Below are 14559 nucleotides of genomic sequence, written 5' to 3' on the forward strand. Positions count from 1 at the left end.
AGGCATTGTCGGACTGATGGGCCCACCGGGAAAATATTGTGCTAGGGGACCATATTCAGGGGTGTGGGCAGGTCTCCAAAGGGGTGCGGCCAGCTGACACAGGGCTTGGCTAACCATTAGAGAGTGCATGGTCTGGACCCCATGATAAATATATATATAGTAAATACTATGAGTGCATGCATAATAATGTACTTGAATAAGAACAGCAATGCACGGTAGATAATACATCACAGTCCTGTTCAGTATAAGGTAACATATGTATAATGTATAATTCAATTGCACAGTTTGGGACCTGATCCCTAGAGGAGGAAGTGTGCCCCAGGCGGCGGGCCCACCGAGGGTTTCCTCTGTACCACTGCGACAGTGGTTAATGCAGTTCCTCGCTCTCACTATATCATATTTGATTTGCGGACTATCCAGATCTCACTTAATGTGTATCATAGGACCAATTAGTCCCCTTATACTGTAGGAGATTCAGGATGGAACTCACAAGTTCCCACAATTGCTCTAGATGTGGTCAAGAGGAAGGGGACCTTTACCATTGCTTAAGGGCCTGTCAACGGTTCAGGTATTTTAAAGACAGGAGGCCAAAGCCCACTTACAGGGGTCATTCCGACACGTCCACTCGCTGCGTTTTAACGCAGCAGAGCGAACGGGTTCCTGCTGCGCATGCGGGACGGCCAAAGGCCGTAGCAGGATAGCGATCGCCTCTGCCTGATTGACAGGCAGAGGCGATCGATGGGCGGGTTCGCGGTTCACCCAACGCAGGCGTGGCCGGACCGAGCAGGGGGCGGGCCGCAGCGACTGCGTGTCGTCATACACAGCCGCTGCGGGCCAGGGAGCGAGGATTAGCTCCCGGCCAGCACGCTAAAGCTGCGCTGGTTGGGAGTTACTCCTAAAGTGCAAAGGCTTTGCACTTCTGCGAGGGGGGCCGGGCCAGGGTCGGACTGGCCCACAGAGGTACCAGGGAAACCACCGGTAGGCCCCACTGCCTGAGGGCCCACTCCTTCCTCTAGGGATTAGGTTCCAGACTGTGCACTTGTATTATACATGGTACATATGTTGCATTACACTGCACTAAACTATTGTGTATTTCAAGCCTCTGTGGAGGCTGGCCACACACCCTTTGTAGGCTGGCCACACCCCTAAGTATGGGCTCCTATAACTGCACTCCTCCGGTGGGCCCTTCATGCCCCAGTCCGACACTGGGCCGGGCTGACATGCGGGGCGGACTAGCCCCTTGCTGGGCGTCCCCCTCATGTCAGGAGAGATGATCGTAGCTGTGCAGAATTTTGCCGTCTTCCAGGGATTCGTCAACGAAAATCTTCTTTTTTTTTTTTTTTGTGTGTGTTTTTCCAGGAGCTGGAAGCCGAGTGAAAAGGAGGTGCAGTGAGCTGGAACAACTGCAACTGCTAAGTGGAGTATAGGTGCCGCAGGAGAGAGTACTACGGCTGCATAAAAGTGAAGGACCAAGAACCACACAAAGATAGATAAGTATAAGCCAGCTTAATTTATTGTATAAGTGAGATTGCTTGTCTTCTACTTTGTATTTTTGCTGCTTTTTCTGTGAGAGTAACAGGGAGTTAGACCTTACAAACAATATGGGAGGGGCTGTGATTGAGGACCTCACTCAGTGCATGTCGTGCAAGATGTATGCACACCTGGAGCTACCGGCCCAGTGTGATTACATCTGCACGAGGTGTGTGCGAACGGTTGCCCTGGAAGCCCAGGTAACTGATCTAGAGCAAACCGTTACGCGACTGAGGGGGATTCACAATCTCGAGCGTAGTTTAGACAGAACGGTGGAGGAGTTGCGGGAGGGGTCACTGGTAGAAGAGGATGATGATCAGGTAGCCAGTTGGGTTACAGTTAGAAGGAAGAAAAAGAGGGGGAGGCACGACATCTCCGAACTATCAAACCCGAACAAATTTGCCCGATTGGACGAGGAATCGGAGGATGATAGTGAAGAAATGACGGTGCCGGAGGAGACTGCTCCCTCTAGCATCCAGAGGTGCGGTCCCTCTGGCGCGGTTGGGATAAAAGATAGAGAGGTACCTAGTCAGATGGTGGTGGTAGGGGATTCTATCATCAGGAAGGCAGATAGGGCAATCTGCTACCGGGACCGTGATCGCCGTACAGTCTGTTGTCTCCCGGGTGCTCGGGTACGGCACATCGCGGACCGGGTAGATAGATTGTTGGGAGGGGCTGGCAAAGACCCGGCGGTCTTGGTGCACGTTGGCACCAATGACAAAGTTAGCGGAAGGTGGGATGTCCTTAAGAAAGACTATAGGGACTTAGGAAAGAAACTGAAGGCAAGGACATCTAAGGTAATATTCTCGGAATTATTACCCGTGCCACGCGCTAGTCCAGGGAGGCAGAGGGAGATTAGGGAGGTAAATGTGTGGCTTAGGGATTGGTGCAGGAAAGAGGGGTTTGTGTTCCTGGAACACTGGGCGGACTTCTCAGTCAGGCGCCATCTCTTTTGTCGTGACGGATTGCACCTGACTGAGGAGGGGGCAGCGGTGCTGGGGGGAAGGATGGTTAGAAGGTTGGAGGAGATTTTAAACTAGGAGCCTGGGGGGAGGGTTTAGCTAGAAACTACGGGTCATGCAGTGAGAATAGTGGGGATGGCGGTAGTAAACGAAATGGGGGAGAAGTTGGGGGGAGGGTAAGAGCAGGCGGTAAGGTTACTAACATGGGTACTAAAAGGGATTTTACCAAAGCACTAACCAATGACGATTACAGGTCATCCTTGCTACATAAGGTGAAAGATGTCCCTAACGCAAGGGAAAATACTTATCTTAGTTGTATGTATGTAAACGCCAGATGCATTACTGGTAAAAAGGGTGAACTAGAAATAATTGCAGCAAGCAAACAGTATGATATTATAGGCATTACTGAAACTTGGTGGGATGAATCTCATGATTGGACAGTCAATCTAGAGGGCTATACACTGTTTAGGAGAGACAGACTAAATAAAAAGGGTGGAGGGGTGTGTCTTTACGTAAAGCCGTTTTTAAACCTAATATATGGGAAGATATTCAGGAGGGGACTGTAGACACTGTCGAGACATTATGGGTAGAAATTGCATGCGGGGTAAAAGGAATAAAAAAGTTAGTATTGGGTGTATGCTATAGGCCGCCTGGTATCAACGCATCTGATGATGAATTGTTACTAAAGCAAATTGAAAGAGCAGCAGGAGTAGGAGACATAGTAGTGATGGGAGATTTTAACTATCCAGAGATAAACTGGAAAAACGACTTATGTGATACTGCTAGGGGCAATATGTTTTTAAACACACTTAATGATAACTACTTAGTCCAACTAATTGAGGAACCAACTAGGTACAATGCAATCTTAGACCTGGTATTAACAAACAATGGGGATTTGGTATCAGGTATTATAGTAGGGGAACCCATAGGAAACAGCGACCACAATATGGTCACATTCAATATCAGTTTCTATAAACAGCCCTATACTGGCTCAACTAGGACTTTAAACTTTAGCAAAGCAAATTTTGAAAAGATGAGAGTATTTTTCAGGGATATTGAATGGGAAGGTTTGTTTTTAGGAAAAAATACTACGGAGAAATGGGAGGTACTAAAATTCCTGCTAGCTAAAAATACACTCAAATGTATTCCTATGAGTAGCAAAAAAAGGAATAAAAATCATAAACTGATGTGGCTTAACAAAAAGATTAAGGAACTTATGGGCAAGAAAAGGCGAGCATTTAAAAAATACAAATCTGACGGGGAAGCAGAGTCATTTCAGCACTATAAGGAATGTAACAAAATTTGCAAAAAAGGAAATAAGAGCGGCTAAAGTAGAAACTGAAAAACTAGTAGCAAAGGAAAGCAAAGCGAATCCCAAAAAAATCTTTAAATACATTAATAGCAAGAGATTAAAGAAGGAGAGTATAGGCCCTTTAAAAGACAAGTTGGGAGTCTTAAGCAAAAATGATAATGACATAGCGGACACACTAAATGAGTTTTTTTCAACAGTATTCACTAGAGAGGACCCAATTCAGGTACTGACACACAATCTCAATAATGAGAATATGACACTGATAGGTACTTATTTAAGCGAGGAAGTAGTCTGTGACCGATTAAAACATTTAAAGATTAATAAATCACCAGGGCCCGATGGCATTCATCCAAGGGTTCTAATGGAGCTTCACTCTGAACTGGCAAAACTATCTTTGATCTTTAAGGATTCAGTTATATCAGGTATGGGTCCCAAAGACTGGCGTATAGCGGAAGTAGTGCCTATATTCAAAAAGGGAAGTAAAGCTGAACCAGGTAATTATAGACCAGTTAGTCTTACATCTATAGTGGGGAAAGTATTGGAAGGTATTCTAAGAGATAGTATTCAGAAGTTCCTTGAAACCAATAAGGTCATTAAAAGGAATCAACATGGGTTTATGAAGGACAGATCCTGTCAAACCAACTTACTTGGCTTTTATGAAACAGTAAGCGCAAACCTAGATCAGGGTAAATACGTGGATGTAATCTTTTTAGACTTTGCCAAAGCGTTCGATACTGTACCACACATGAGACTTATCTACAAGCTACAAGAATCAGGGCTAGGAAGCACAATATGCACTTGGGTCAAAAACTGGTTAGATAATAGGGAGCAGCGCGTTGTGGTTAATGGATCTTTTTCAACTTGGACTGAAGTGCTAAGTGGTGTGCCACAAGGCTCAGTATTAGGACCGCTATTGTTCAATATTTTCATTAACGACCTAACAGTAGGTCTAGAGAGCATGGTGTCAATTTTTGCAGATGATACCAAATTGTGTAAGGCTATAAATACAGAGGAGGATGCCGAGTCTCTTCAGAACGACTTAGTTAAATTAGAAGCATGGGCAGCCAAATGGAGAATGCGCTTCAACACAGACAAGTGTAAGGTAATGCACTGTGGTAACAAGAACAAAAATTACACCTACCTACTAAATGGGGTAAAATTAGGGGATTCTGTACTGGAAAAGGACTTAGGTGTCCTCATAGATAGCAAGCTAAGCAGTAGTACCCAAAGTAGGACTGCAGCAAATAAGGCTAATAAGATATTAGCATGCATAAAACGGGGTATTGATGCTAGGGATGAGAGTATTTATACTCCCGTTATATAAATCACTAGTGAGGCCACACCTTGAATACTGTGTACAATTCTGGGCACCGTACTACAAAAAGGATATCCTGGAGCTTGAAAAGGTACAGAGGAGGGCGACCAAACTAATTAAGGGCATGGAGACGATGGAATACAAGGAAAGGCTTGAAAGACTAGGCATGTTTACATTGGAAAAGCGGAGACTAAGAGGGGATATGATCAACATCTACAAATATATAAGGGGACAATACACAGAGCTTGCGCGGGACCTGTTTTTGGTTAGATCAACACAGAGGACTCGTGGACACTCGCTCAGGTTAGAGGAGAGGAGATTCCGCACAATACGGCGTAAAGGCTTTTTCACGGTAAGGACAATACGTGTTTGGAATTCCCTGCCCGAGGGAGTTGTAATGGCGGAATCTGTCAACACCTTTAAGAATGGGTTAGATAAATTCCTAATGGATAAGGATATCCATGGGTATGGTGCATAGTCATGCATTATAGTTACTATAAATAGGGATAAAATGCAACGGCTGACAGCAGCATCAGTCAGAAATTTTAGTCAAATCATCATGCATAGGAGACCACAAATAGGTTGAACTCGATGGACAATTGTCTTTTTTCAACCTCAGATACTATGTTACTATGTTATATCGAAGTGTTGTGGTATATTTAGACGACATACTGATTTTTTCCAAAGATCTTGTTGAACACAGGACTCAAGTTAAAGAGGTGCTCCACCGTTTACGAAAGAATCGTCTCTATGCTAAGTTCTCCAAATGTACCTTCGAGGTAACATCAATTCCGTTCCTCGGTTATATCATCTCGGGGACGGAGCTTCGCATGGATCCGGAGAAGCTCTCTGCCATTCGTGACTGGACTCAGCCTCTCTCTTTGAAAGCAATACAAAGATTCCTGGGCTTTGCGAATTACTACAGGAAATTTGTTAGGGGTTTCTCCACCATTGTTGCGCCCATTACTGCCTTGACGAGAAAGGGCTCCAACCCGGGTTTGTGGCCTCTCGAAGCCATAGAGGCTTTTTCCCAGTTGAAATCAGCTTTCATGTCCGCTCCAGTACTTCAACAACCAAATTTCGAAGAACCTTTCTTCCTAGAAGTTGACGCATCCTCGGTCGGAGTTGGGGCCGTTCTCTCTCAGTACTCCTCAGATAAGAAATTACATCCGTGTGGCTTCCACTCTCGTAAATTCTCTCCGGCCGAACAAAATTACATTATTGGAGATCAGGAACTTTTGGCAATTAAATCTGCCTTGGAAGAGTGGAGATATCTCTTGGAAGGGGCCAAACATGTGATTACCATTTACACTGATCACAAAAATTTGTTGTATATCAAAACCGCACAGTGCTTGAATCCTCGCCAAGCTAGATGGGCACTCTTCTTCACTCGATTTTCTTTTGTTATCAAGTACAGTGCCGGGACTTTCAATACTAAAGCGGATGCGCTATCCCGTTCACAAACTCCCACAGACGAAGATGATTCTTTCGAGCGGAGTTTAATTCTGAATCCAATCTCTATCTCCGCTGCCTCAACTACTCCAGGTCCTCTCCCTGGAAGAATGTCCGTACCAGCTAAATTCCGGCCGAGAATACTACAGTGGGCCCATATCTCCAAGTTTTCCGGTCATCCCAGCGCCCAGAAGATGTACAAGTTTCTGCAAAGATCTTACTGGTGGGACACCATGAGGAAGGATGCACAGGATTACGTTAGTTCTTGCCCACAGTGTACACAGCATAAATCTCCTCGCCTGCCTCCTGCTGGGTTGCTTCGTCCTCTGCCTATTCCTATGAAACCCTGGACTCACATTTCCATGGACTTCATCACTGACTTGCCCTGTTCCAAAGGTTGCAACACCGTCTGGGTGATCGTCGACCGCTTTTCAAAGATGGCGCACTTCGTTCCATTGACGGGTCTGCCGACAGCTCCTAAATTAGCTCTATTATTCGTCCGAGAACATTTTCGGTTGCATGGGTTGCCTCAGGAAATAGTCTCTGATCGAGGGGTACAGTTCACCGCAAGGTTTTGGAAAGCTCTCTGCTCGGCCTTACAGATTAAACTTACATTTTCGTCCGCTTATCATCCCTAAACGAATGGACAAACGGAACGAGTCAATCTAGAGACTTTCCTCCGCCTTTATCTCTCCCCTTCACAGGACAACTGGGTGGAGTTGCTGCCTTGGGCGGAGTTTGCCCATAACCATTCATTTCATTCTTCCACTGGTGAGTCTCCGTTCTTCGTCAACTATGGGTTCCACCCACGAGTTCCGGAATTACCAAGTCTTCCGACAGAAGAGGTTCCAGCTGTAACGTCCACTCTACTACACTTCAGACAAATTTGGAGTAAGATTTATGCTAGTCTTAAAAAGGTTTCTGTCCGATACAAGTTCTTCGCAAATAAGAAGCGGCGAGCCGCTCCTCAATACAAGGTTGGAGATAGGGTATGGCTTTCTACATGTAATCTCCGGTTAAAGGTGCCCACTATGAAGTTCGCTCCAAGATTCATCGGTCCTTATCCTGTGCTACAAGTCCTGAATCCTGTGGTCTGTAAGTTGGATTTGCCTTCTCACCTACGTATACCAAAAGCCTTCCATGTTTCTATTCTTCGTCCTCTCGTCCTTAATCGTTTTCATTCAAAGTCCTCTAGCCCCACCTCAGTGGAAGCTGAAACCGGAACAGACTTCGAGATCAAAACTATTCTGGACTCTCGTTACCTTCATAAGAATCTGCAATATCTGGTGGAATGGAAAGGGTATGGTCCTGAGGAGAGAAGTTGGATAAAGGCTTCTGAGGTCTCGGCTCCTCGACTAATCCGGATTTGCCATTCTAGACACCCTACGAAACCAGGAAAGTGTTCAGGGGCCACTCCTAGAGGAGGGGGTACTGTCATGCCGCGGCCGCCGTACTTGCCTCTCCGGGGGCGCTGGATCTCCGGGCGGCCGTCCTCACTGGCGGTCTCCGGCACCCGGCGCTCCGTCCGGCGCTCGTAGTATGGACGTCGCGGGTGCGCCCGGCGTTCACTGGAGGACAGGTGACGTCATCAAGCGCTTCCCCAATCAGACGCTGGCGGGAAGTTCAAATTCAGACGCCGGGCAGAGCTCCGGCGCCTGAGTATCATCTTTACTGCTATTGTAGTTGTGATCTCCAGAGCTCCCGAATCCCTGTGGCTTCCAGTGCTTCCAGACGAACCTCTGTGCCTCCGAGCACTTCAGCGCTTCCAGACGAACCTCTGTGCCTCCAAGTACCTCTGTGCCTCCGAGCACTCCAGCGCTTCCAGACGAACCTCTGTGCCTCCAAGTACCTCTGTGCCTCCGAGCACTTCAGCGCTTCCAGACGAACCTCCGTGCATCCAAGCACCTCAGTGCCTCCAAGCACCTCTGTGATTCTAAGCACCTCTGTGCCTCTAAGCACCTCTGTGCCTCCGAGCACCTCTGTGCCTCCGAGCACCTCTGTGCCTCCAAGCACCTCTGTGCCTTCAAGCACCTCTGTGCCTCCAAGCACCTCTGTGCCTCCAAGCACCTCCGTGCCTCCAAGCACCTCCGTGCCTCCAAGCACCTCCATGCCTACAAGCACCTCCATGCCTACAAGCACCTCAGTGCCTCCAAGAACCTCAGTGCCTACAAGAACCTCCGTGCCTCCAAGCACCTCAGTGCCTCCAAGCACTTCTGCACCTACAAGCACCTCAGTGCCTCCAGGCACTTCTGCACCTACAAGCACCTCAGAACCACCAAGCACTTCTGCGCCTACAAGCACCTCAGTGCCTCCAGGCACTTGTGCACCTACAGGCACCTCAGTGCCTCCAAGCACCTCAGTGCCTGCAGGCACTTCTGCACCTATAAGCACCTCAGTACCTCCAAGCACCTCTGTGCCTACAAGCACTTCTGTGCCTACAAGCACCTCAGTGCCTCCAAGCACCTCAGTGTCTCCAAGCACCTCAGAGCTTTCAAACACCCAGTGCTCACAAGCGAAGTTGGTGTCCCCAGCATTCAGTACTTTCTCATTTATTCCTCAGCACCTTTTCAAGTTCTGTCTTTCAGGCAACCTCCAGAATCCACACGTACCTCCTGTCTGCCGACCAGATCCTGCATGAGGAAAACCTATATTCGGCCATCTCTGCTGCGGTCCAGCGGCTGTTCCTCTTCCCGGTCACCGGAAGAAACCCCAAGTTCACAACACTCCCAAACCAGGTCAGTGATAGGAAGCTTAAGTCTATATACCACTGGATTAATTATCTCTTCAATCGGGAAAGGACCAATAAAGCGAGGCGCAAACTTCATAGAAGGTACTCGTAGATGTAAATTCTTCATGGAAAGCCAGACTTGATCTCCTACTTTAAGACTTGGAATCGCTCTCCGTTTTTTATCAGCCCACTTATTGTAACAAAGAGAGGATTTTTGAAGGTTAGCGGTTAGCATGTACCTGATTCCAGATGCTAGAGAAATGTCTTAAAGAACCTTCCACTGCTGGTAGATCGAGGGCAGGTAAATGTGGGCAAGACAGGCTTTTTGCCCATAATCAAGGTTCCGGCGCCGTGGACACAGCTCCCAGGCTGCATCACAGGACACGGAGCCCAGCGTCCCTGGCCACCCTGCCTGTACATCCTGCCCAGCGCCAGTAGCCCGTACCCCCACTGGATGGCCCCCTCCAGAGCACCAGGACAGGTAAGTCCTGCCCCCCCGCTCCTTCCTGCGCCGGGCCGTGACAAACACTATGTATTTATTATCAAGCTTAATTTGCTGTACGATATTTGGATTTCACACGACACTTTAATTTAACATTAAGGGCTGGATGTAATGAAGTTTGAGTTCACCTGATGTGCGAGATGTTGGCCGAAATTTTTTTAAAGGGGCAATCATTTACAAAACATGGTTATGCCTTGTAAATTATTTTTAAAAATGGACTCCATTACATTACATGTTTATTCCATCATGTGTTATTCTTCATGTATGCATTCCGTATGATACTTTTGCTTTCATAAAAAAGAAAATAAAAAAAAATTGAATTGATAAATATAATATAGAACACTTACTGTAACTTTGCAATTGCATTCTCAGTTGCTTTTATAGTGTTTCCAATTATATTTCCATACTGAATTAAGTCACAAGTGGATTTCTGACATTTTTCTGTATGTTCCATAGTATTTTTTAACTGTCCTGAAACCTCAGATATTTGCATCTAGAAGAAGATACATTTTTAAGTCAAAAAGCAATATACTAGTGTATATGGGGATACAGCATGCATTATGCATTCAACATAGCCATACAGTACAATGGCAGAACTAGCAAGTGGTGGGCACATTTTCAACAATATGCTCCGGGCCCCAAGTCCCCCCCCCCCCCAAAAAAAAGAAAAGAACCCACACAATGTCTCTGTCTCTCTCTCTCTCTCTCTATATATATATATATATATATATATATATATATATGTATATATATTATATACACAGTAGAGCAGTAGAGAGGAGAGAGATACAGAGAGATTTACCCCAGGTGCGCTAAATATGTTTTTCAATGTATTATAGGAAAATCCCTGCATAACTGTGTATACCCTTTTACCAGAATGGTGACTCCAAATGATTAAATTCATTAATTTAATACCTGAATATTTACTTGTGGTATATAAACAGAGGTAAAAATAAGAATTTACTTACCGATAATTCTATTTCTCGTAGTCCGTAGTGGATGCTGGGAACTCCGTAAGGACCATGGGGAATAGCGGCTCCGCAGGAGACTGGGCACAAAAAGAAAGCTTTAGGACTACCTGGTGTGCACTGGCTCCTCCCCCTATGACCCTCCTCCAAGCCTCAGTTAGGATACTGTGCCCGGACGAGCGTACACAATAAGGACGGATTTTTGAATCCCGGGTAAGACTCACACCAGCCACACCAATCACACCGTACAACTTGTGATACAAAACCCAGTTAACAGCATGATAACAGAGGAGCCTCTGAATAGATGGCTCACAACAAGAACCCGATTAGTTAACAATAACTATGTACAAGTATTGCAGACAATCCGCACTTGGGATGGGCGCCCAGCATCCACTACGGACTACGAGAAATAGAATTATCGGTAAGTAAATTCTTATTTTCTCTGACGTCCTAGTGGATGCTGGGAACTCCGTAAGGACCATGGGGATTATACCAAAGCTCCCAAACGGGCGGGAGAGTGCGGATGACTCTGTAGCACCGAATGAGAAAACTCAAGGTCCACCTCAGCCAGAGTGTCAAATTTGTAAAATTTTACAAAGGTATTTGACCCTGACCAAGTAGCAGCTCGGCAAAGTTGTAAAGCCGAGACCCCTCGGGCAGCCGCCCAGGATGAGCCCACCTTCCTTGTGGAGTGGGCTTTTACAGATTTTGGCTGTGGCAGGCCTGCCACAGAATGCGCAAGCTGAATTGTATTACAAATCCAGCGAGCAATAGTCTGCTTAGAAGCAGGAGCACCCAGCTTGTTGGGTGCGTACAGGATAAACAGCGAGTCAGATTTTCTGACTCCAGCCGTCCTGGAAATATATATTTTCAGGGCCCTGACAACGTCTAGCAACTTGGAGTCCTCCAAGTCCCTAGTAGCTGCAGGCACCACAATAGGCTGGTTCAGGTGAAACGCTGACACCACCTTAGGGAGAAACTGAGGACGAGTCCTCAATTCCGCCCTGTCCGAATGGAAAATCAGATAAGGGCTTTTACAGGATAAAGCCGCCAATTCCGACACGCGCCTGGCCGAAGCCAGGGCCAACAGCATGACCACTTTCCACGTGAGATATTTTAAATCCACAGATTTAAGTGGTTCAAACCAATGTGATTTTAGGAACCCCAAAACTACATTGAGATCCCAAGGTGCCACTGGAGGCACAAAAGGAGGCTGTATATGCAGCACCCCCTTGACAAACGTCTGAACTTCAGGAACTGAAGCCAGTTCTTTCTGGAAGAAAATCGACAGGGCCGAAATCTGAACCTTAATGGATCCCAATTTGAGGCCCATAGACACTCCTGTTTGCAGGAAATGCAGGAATTGACCCAGTTGAAATTCCTCCGTCGGGGCCTTCCTGGCCTCGCACCACGCAACATATTTTCGCCAAATGCGGTGATAATGCTTTGCGGTTACATCCTTTCTGGCTTTTATCAAAGTAGGGATGACTTCTTCTGGAATGCCTTTTTCCTTCAGGATCCGGCGTTCAACCGCCATGCCGTCAAACGCAGCCGCGGTAAGTCTTGGAACAGACAGGGTCCCTGCTGGAGCAGGTCCCTTCTTAGAGGTAGAGGCCACGGGTCCTCTGTGAGCATCTCTTGAAGTTCCGGGTACCAAGTCCTTCTTGGCCAATCCGGAGCCACGAGTATAGTTCTTACTCCTCTCCGTCTTATAATTCTCAGTACCTTGGGTATGAGCAGCAGAGGAGGGAACACATAAACCGACTGGTACACCCATGGCGTTACCAGGGCGTCCACAGCTATCGCCTGAGGGTCCCTTGACCTGGCGCAATAACTTTTTAGTTTTTTGTTGAGGCGGGACGCCATCATGTCCACCTTTGGTTTTTCCCAACGGCTTACAATCATGTGGAAAACCTCCGGGTGAAGTCCCCACTCTCCCGGGTGGAGGTCGTGTCTGCTGAGGAAGTCTGCTTCCCAGTTGTCCACTCCCGGAATAAACACTGCTGACAGTGCTATCACATGATTTTCCGCCCATCGGAGAATCCTTGCAGCTTCTGCCATTGCCCTCCTGCTTCTTGTGCCGCCCTGTCTGTTTACGTGGGCGACCGCCGTGATGTTGTCCGACTGGATCAACACCGGCTGGTCCTGAAGCAGAGGTCTCGTTTGGCTTAGGGCATTGTAAATGGCCCTTAGCTCCAGGATATTTATGTGAAGTGAGGTCTCCAGGTTTGACCACACTCCCTGGAAATTTCTTCCCTGTGTGACTGCTCCCCAGCCTCGAAGGCTGGCATCCGTGGTCACCAGGACCCAGTCCTGAATGCCGAATCTGCGGCCCTCTAAAAGATGGGCACTCTGCAACCACCACCGGAGAGACACCCTTGTCCTTGGTGACAGGGTTATCCTCTGATGCATCTGAAGATGCGATCCGGACCATTTGTCCAGCAGGTCCCACTGGAAAGTTCTTGCGTGGAATCTGCCGAATGGAATTGCTTCGTAAGAAGCCACCATTTTTCCCAAGACCCTTGTGCATTGATGCACCGATACTTGACCTGGTTTTAGGAGGTTTCTGACTAGATCGGATAACTCCCTGGCTTTCTCCTCCGGGAGAAATACCTTTTTCTGGACTGTGTCCAGAATCATCCCTAGGAACAGAAGACGTGTCGTCGGGATCAGCTGCGATTTTGGAATATTGAGAATCCAACCGTGCTGTCGTAACACTTCTTGAGATAGTGCTACCCCGACTACCAACTGTTCCCTGGATCTCGCCCTTATCAGGAGATCGTCCAAGTACAGGATAATTAAAACTCCCTTCCTTCGATGGAGTATCATCATTTCGGCCATTACCTTGGTAAAGACCCGCGGTGCCGTGGACAATCCAAACGGCAGCGTTTGGAACTGATAGTGGCCGTTCTGTACCACAAACCTGAGGTACCCTTGGTGAGAAGGGTAAATTGGGACATGCAGGTAAGCATCCTTGATGTCCAGAGACACCATATAATCCCCTTCCTCCAGGCTCGAGATAACCGCTCTGAGTGACTCCATCTTGAATTTGAACTTCTTTATGTAAGTGTTCAATGACTTTAGATTTAAAATGGGTCTCACCGAGCCGTCCGGCTTCGGTACCACAAACATTGTGGAATAATACCCCTTTCCTTGTTGCAGGAGGGGTACCTTGATTATCACCTGCTGGAAATACAGCTTGTGGATAACTTCTAATACCGCCTCCCTGTCGGAAGGAGTCGTCGGTAAGGCAGACTTTAGGAAACGGCGAGGGGGAGACGTCTCGAATTCCAATTTGTACCCCTGAGATACTACCTGAAGGATCAAGGGATCTACTTGTGAGCGAGCCCACTGTGCGTTGAAATTCTTGAGACGGGCCCCCACCGTACCTGAGTCTGCCTGTAGAGCCCCAGCGTCATGCTGAGGACTTGGCGGAAGCGGGGGAGGACTTCTGTTCCTGGGAACTGGCTGTTTGCTACAGCCTTTTTCCTCTCCCTCTGCCACGGGGCAGAAAAGAGGAGCCTTTTGCCCGCTTGCCCTTATGGGGCCGAAAGGACTGCGCATGATAATACGATGTCTTCTTTTGCTGAGAGGCGACCTGGGGTAAAAACGTGGATTTCCCAGCAGTTGCCGTGGAAACCAGGTCCGACAGACCTACCCCAAATAATTCCTCCCCTTTATAAGGCAATACTTCCATATGCCTTTTAGAATCGGCATCACCTGACCACTGCCGAGTCCATAACCCCCTTCTGGCGGAAATGGACATAGCACTTACTCTTGATGCCAGTCG

At 47.4% G+C, this 14559-nt stretch overlaps 1 protein-coding gene across 2 annotated transcripts in view; it reads right to left on the bottom strand.

Moving 5' to 3' along the window:
* CCDC178 (coiled-coil domain containing 178) overlaps positions 1 to 14559 on the bottom strand; it is a 754227-nt gene that overhangs the window by 343623 nt on the left and 396045 nt on the right. For both annotated transcript variants that reach the window (XM_063923667.1, XM_063923668.1), the window contains one exon: positions 10149 to 10294. In XM_063923667.1, the coding sequence (XP_063779737.1) occupies positions 10149 to 10294 (146 nt within the window). The remainder of the gene's footprint in view (positions 1 to 10148; positions 10295 to 14559) is intronic.

Source organism: Pseudophryne corroboree, chromosome 5 (assembly GCF_028390025.1).
Source record: "Pseudophryne corroboree isolate aPseCor3 chromosome 5, aPseCor3.hap2, whole genome shotgun sequence".
Taxonomy (NCBI): Eukaryota; Metazoa; Chordata; class Amphibia; order Anura; family Myobatrachidae; genus Pseudophryne; species Pseudophryne corroboree.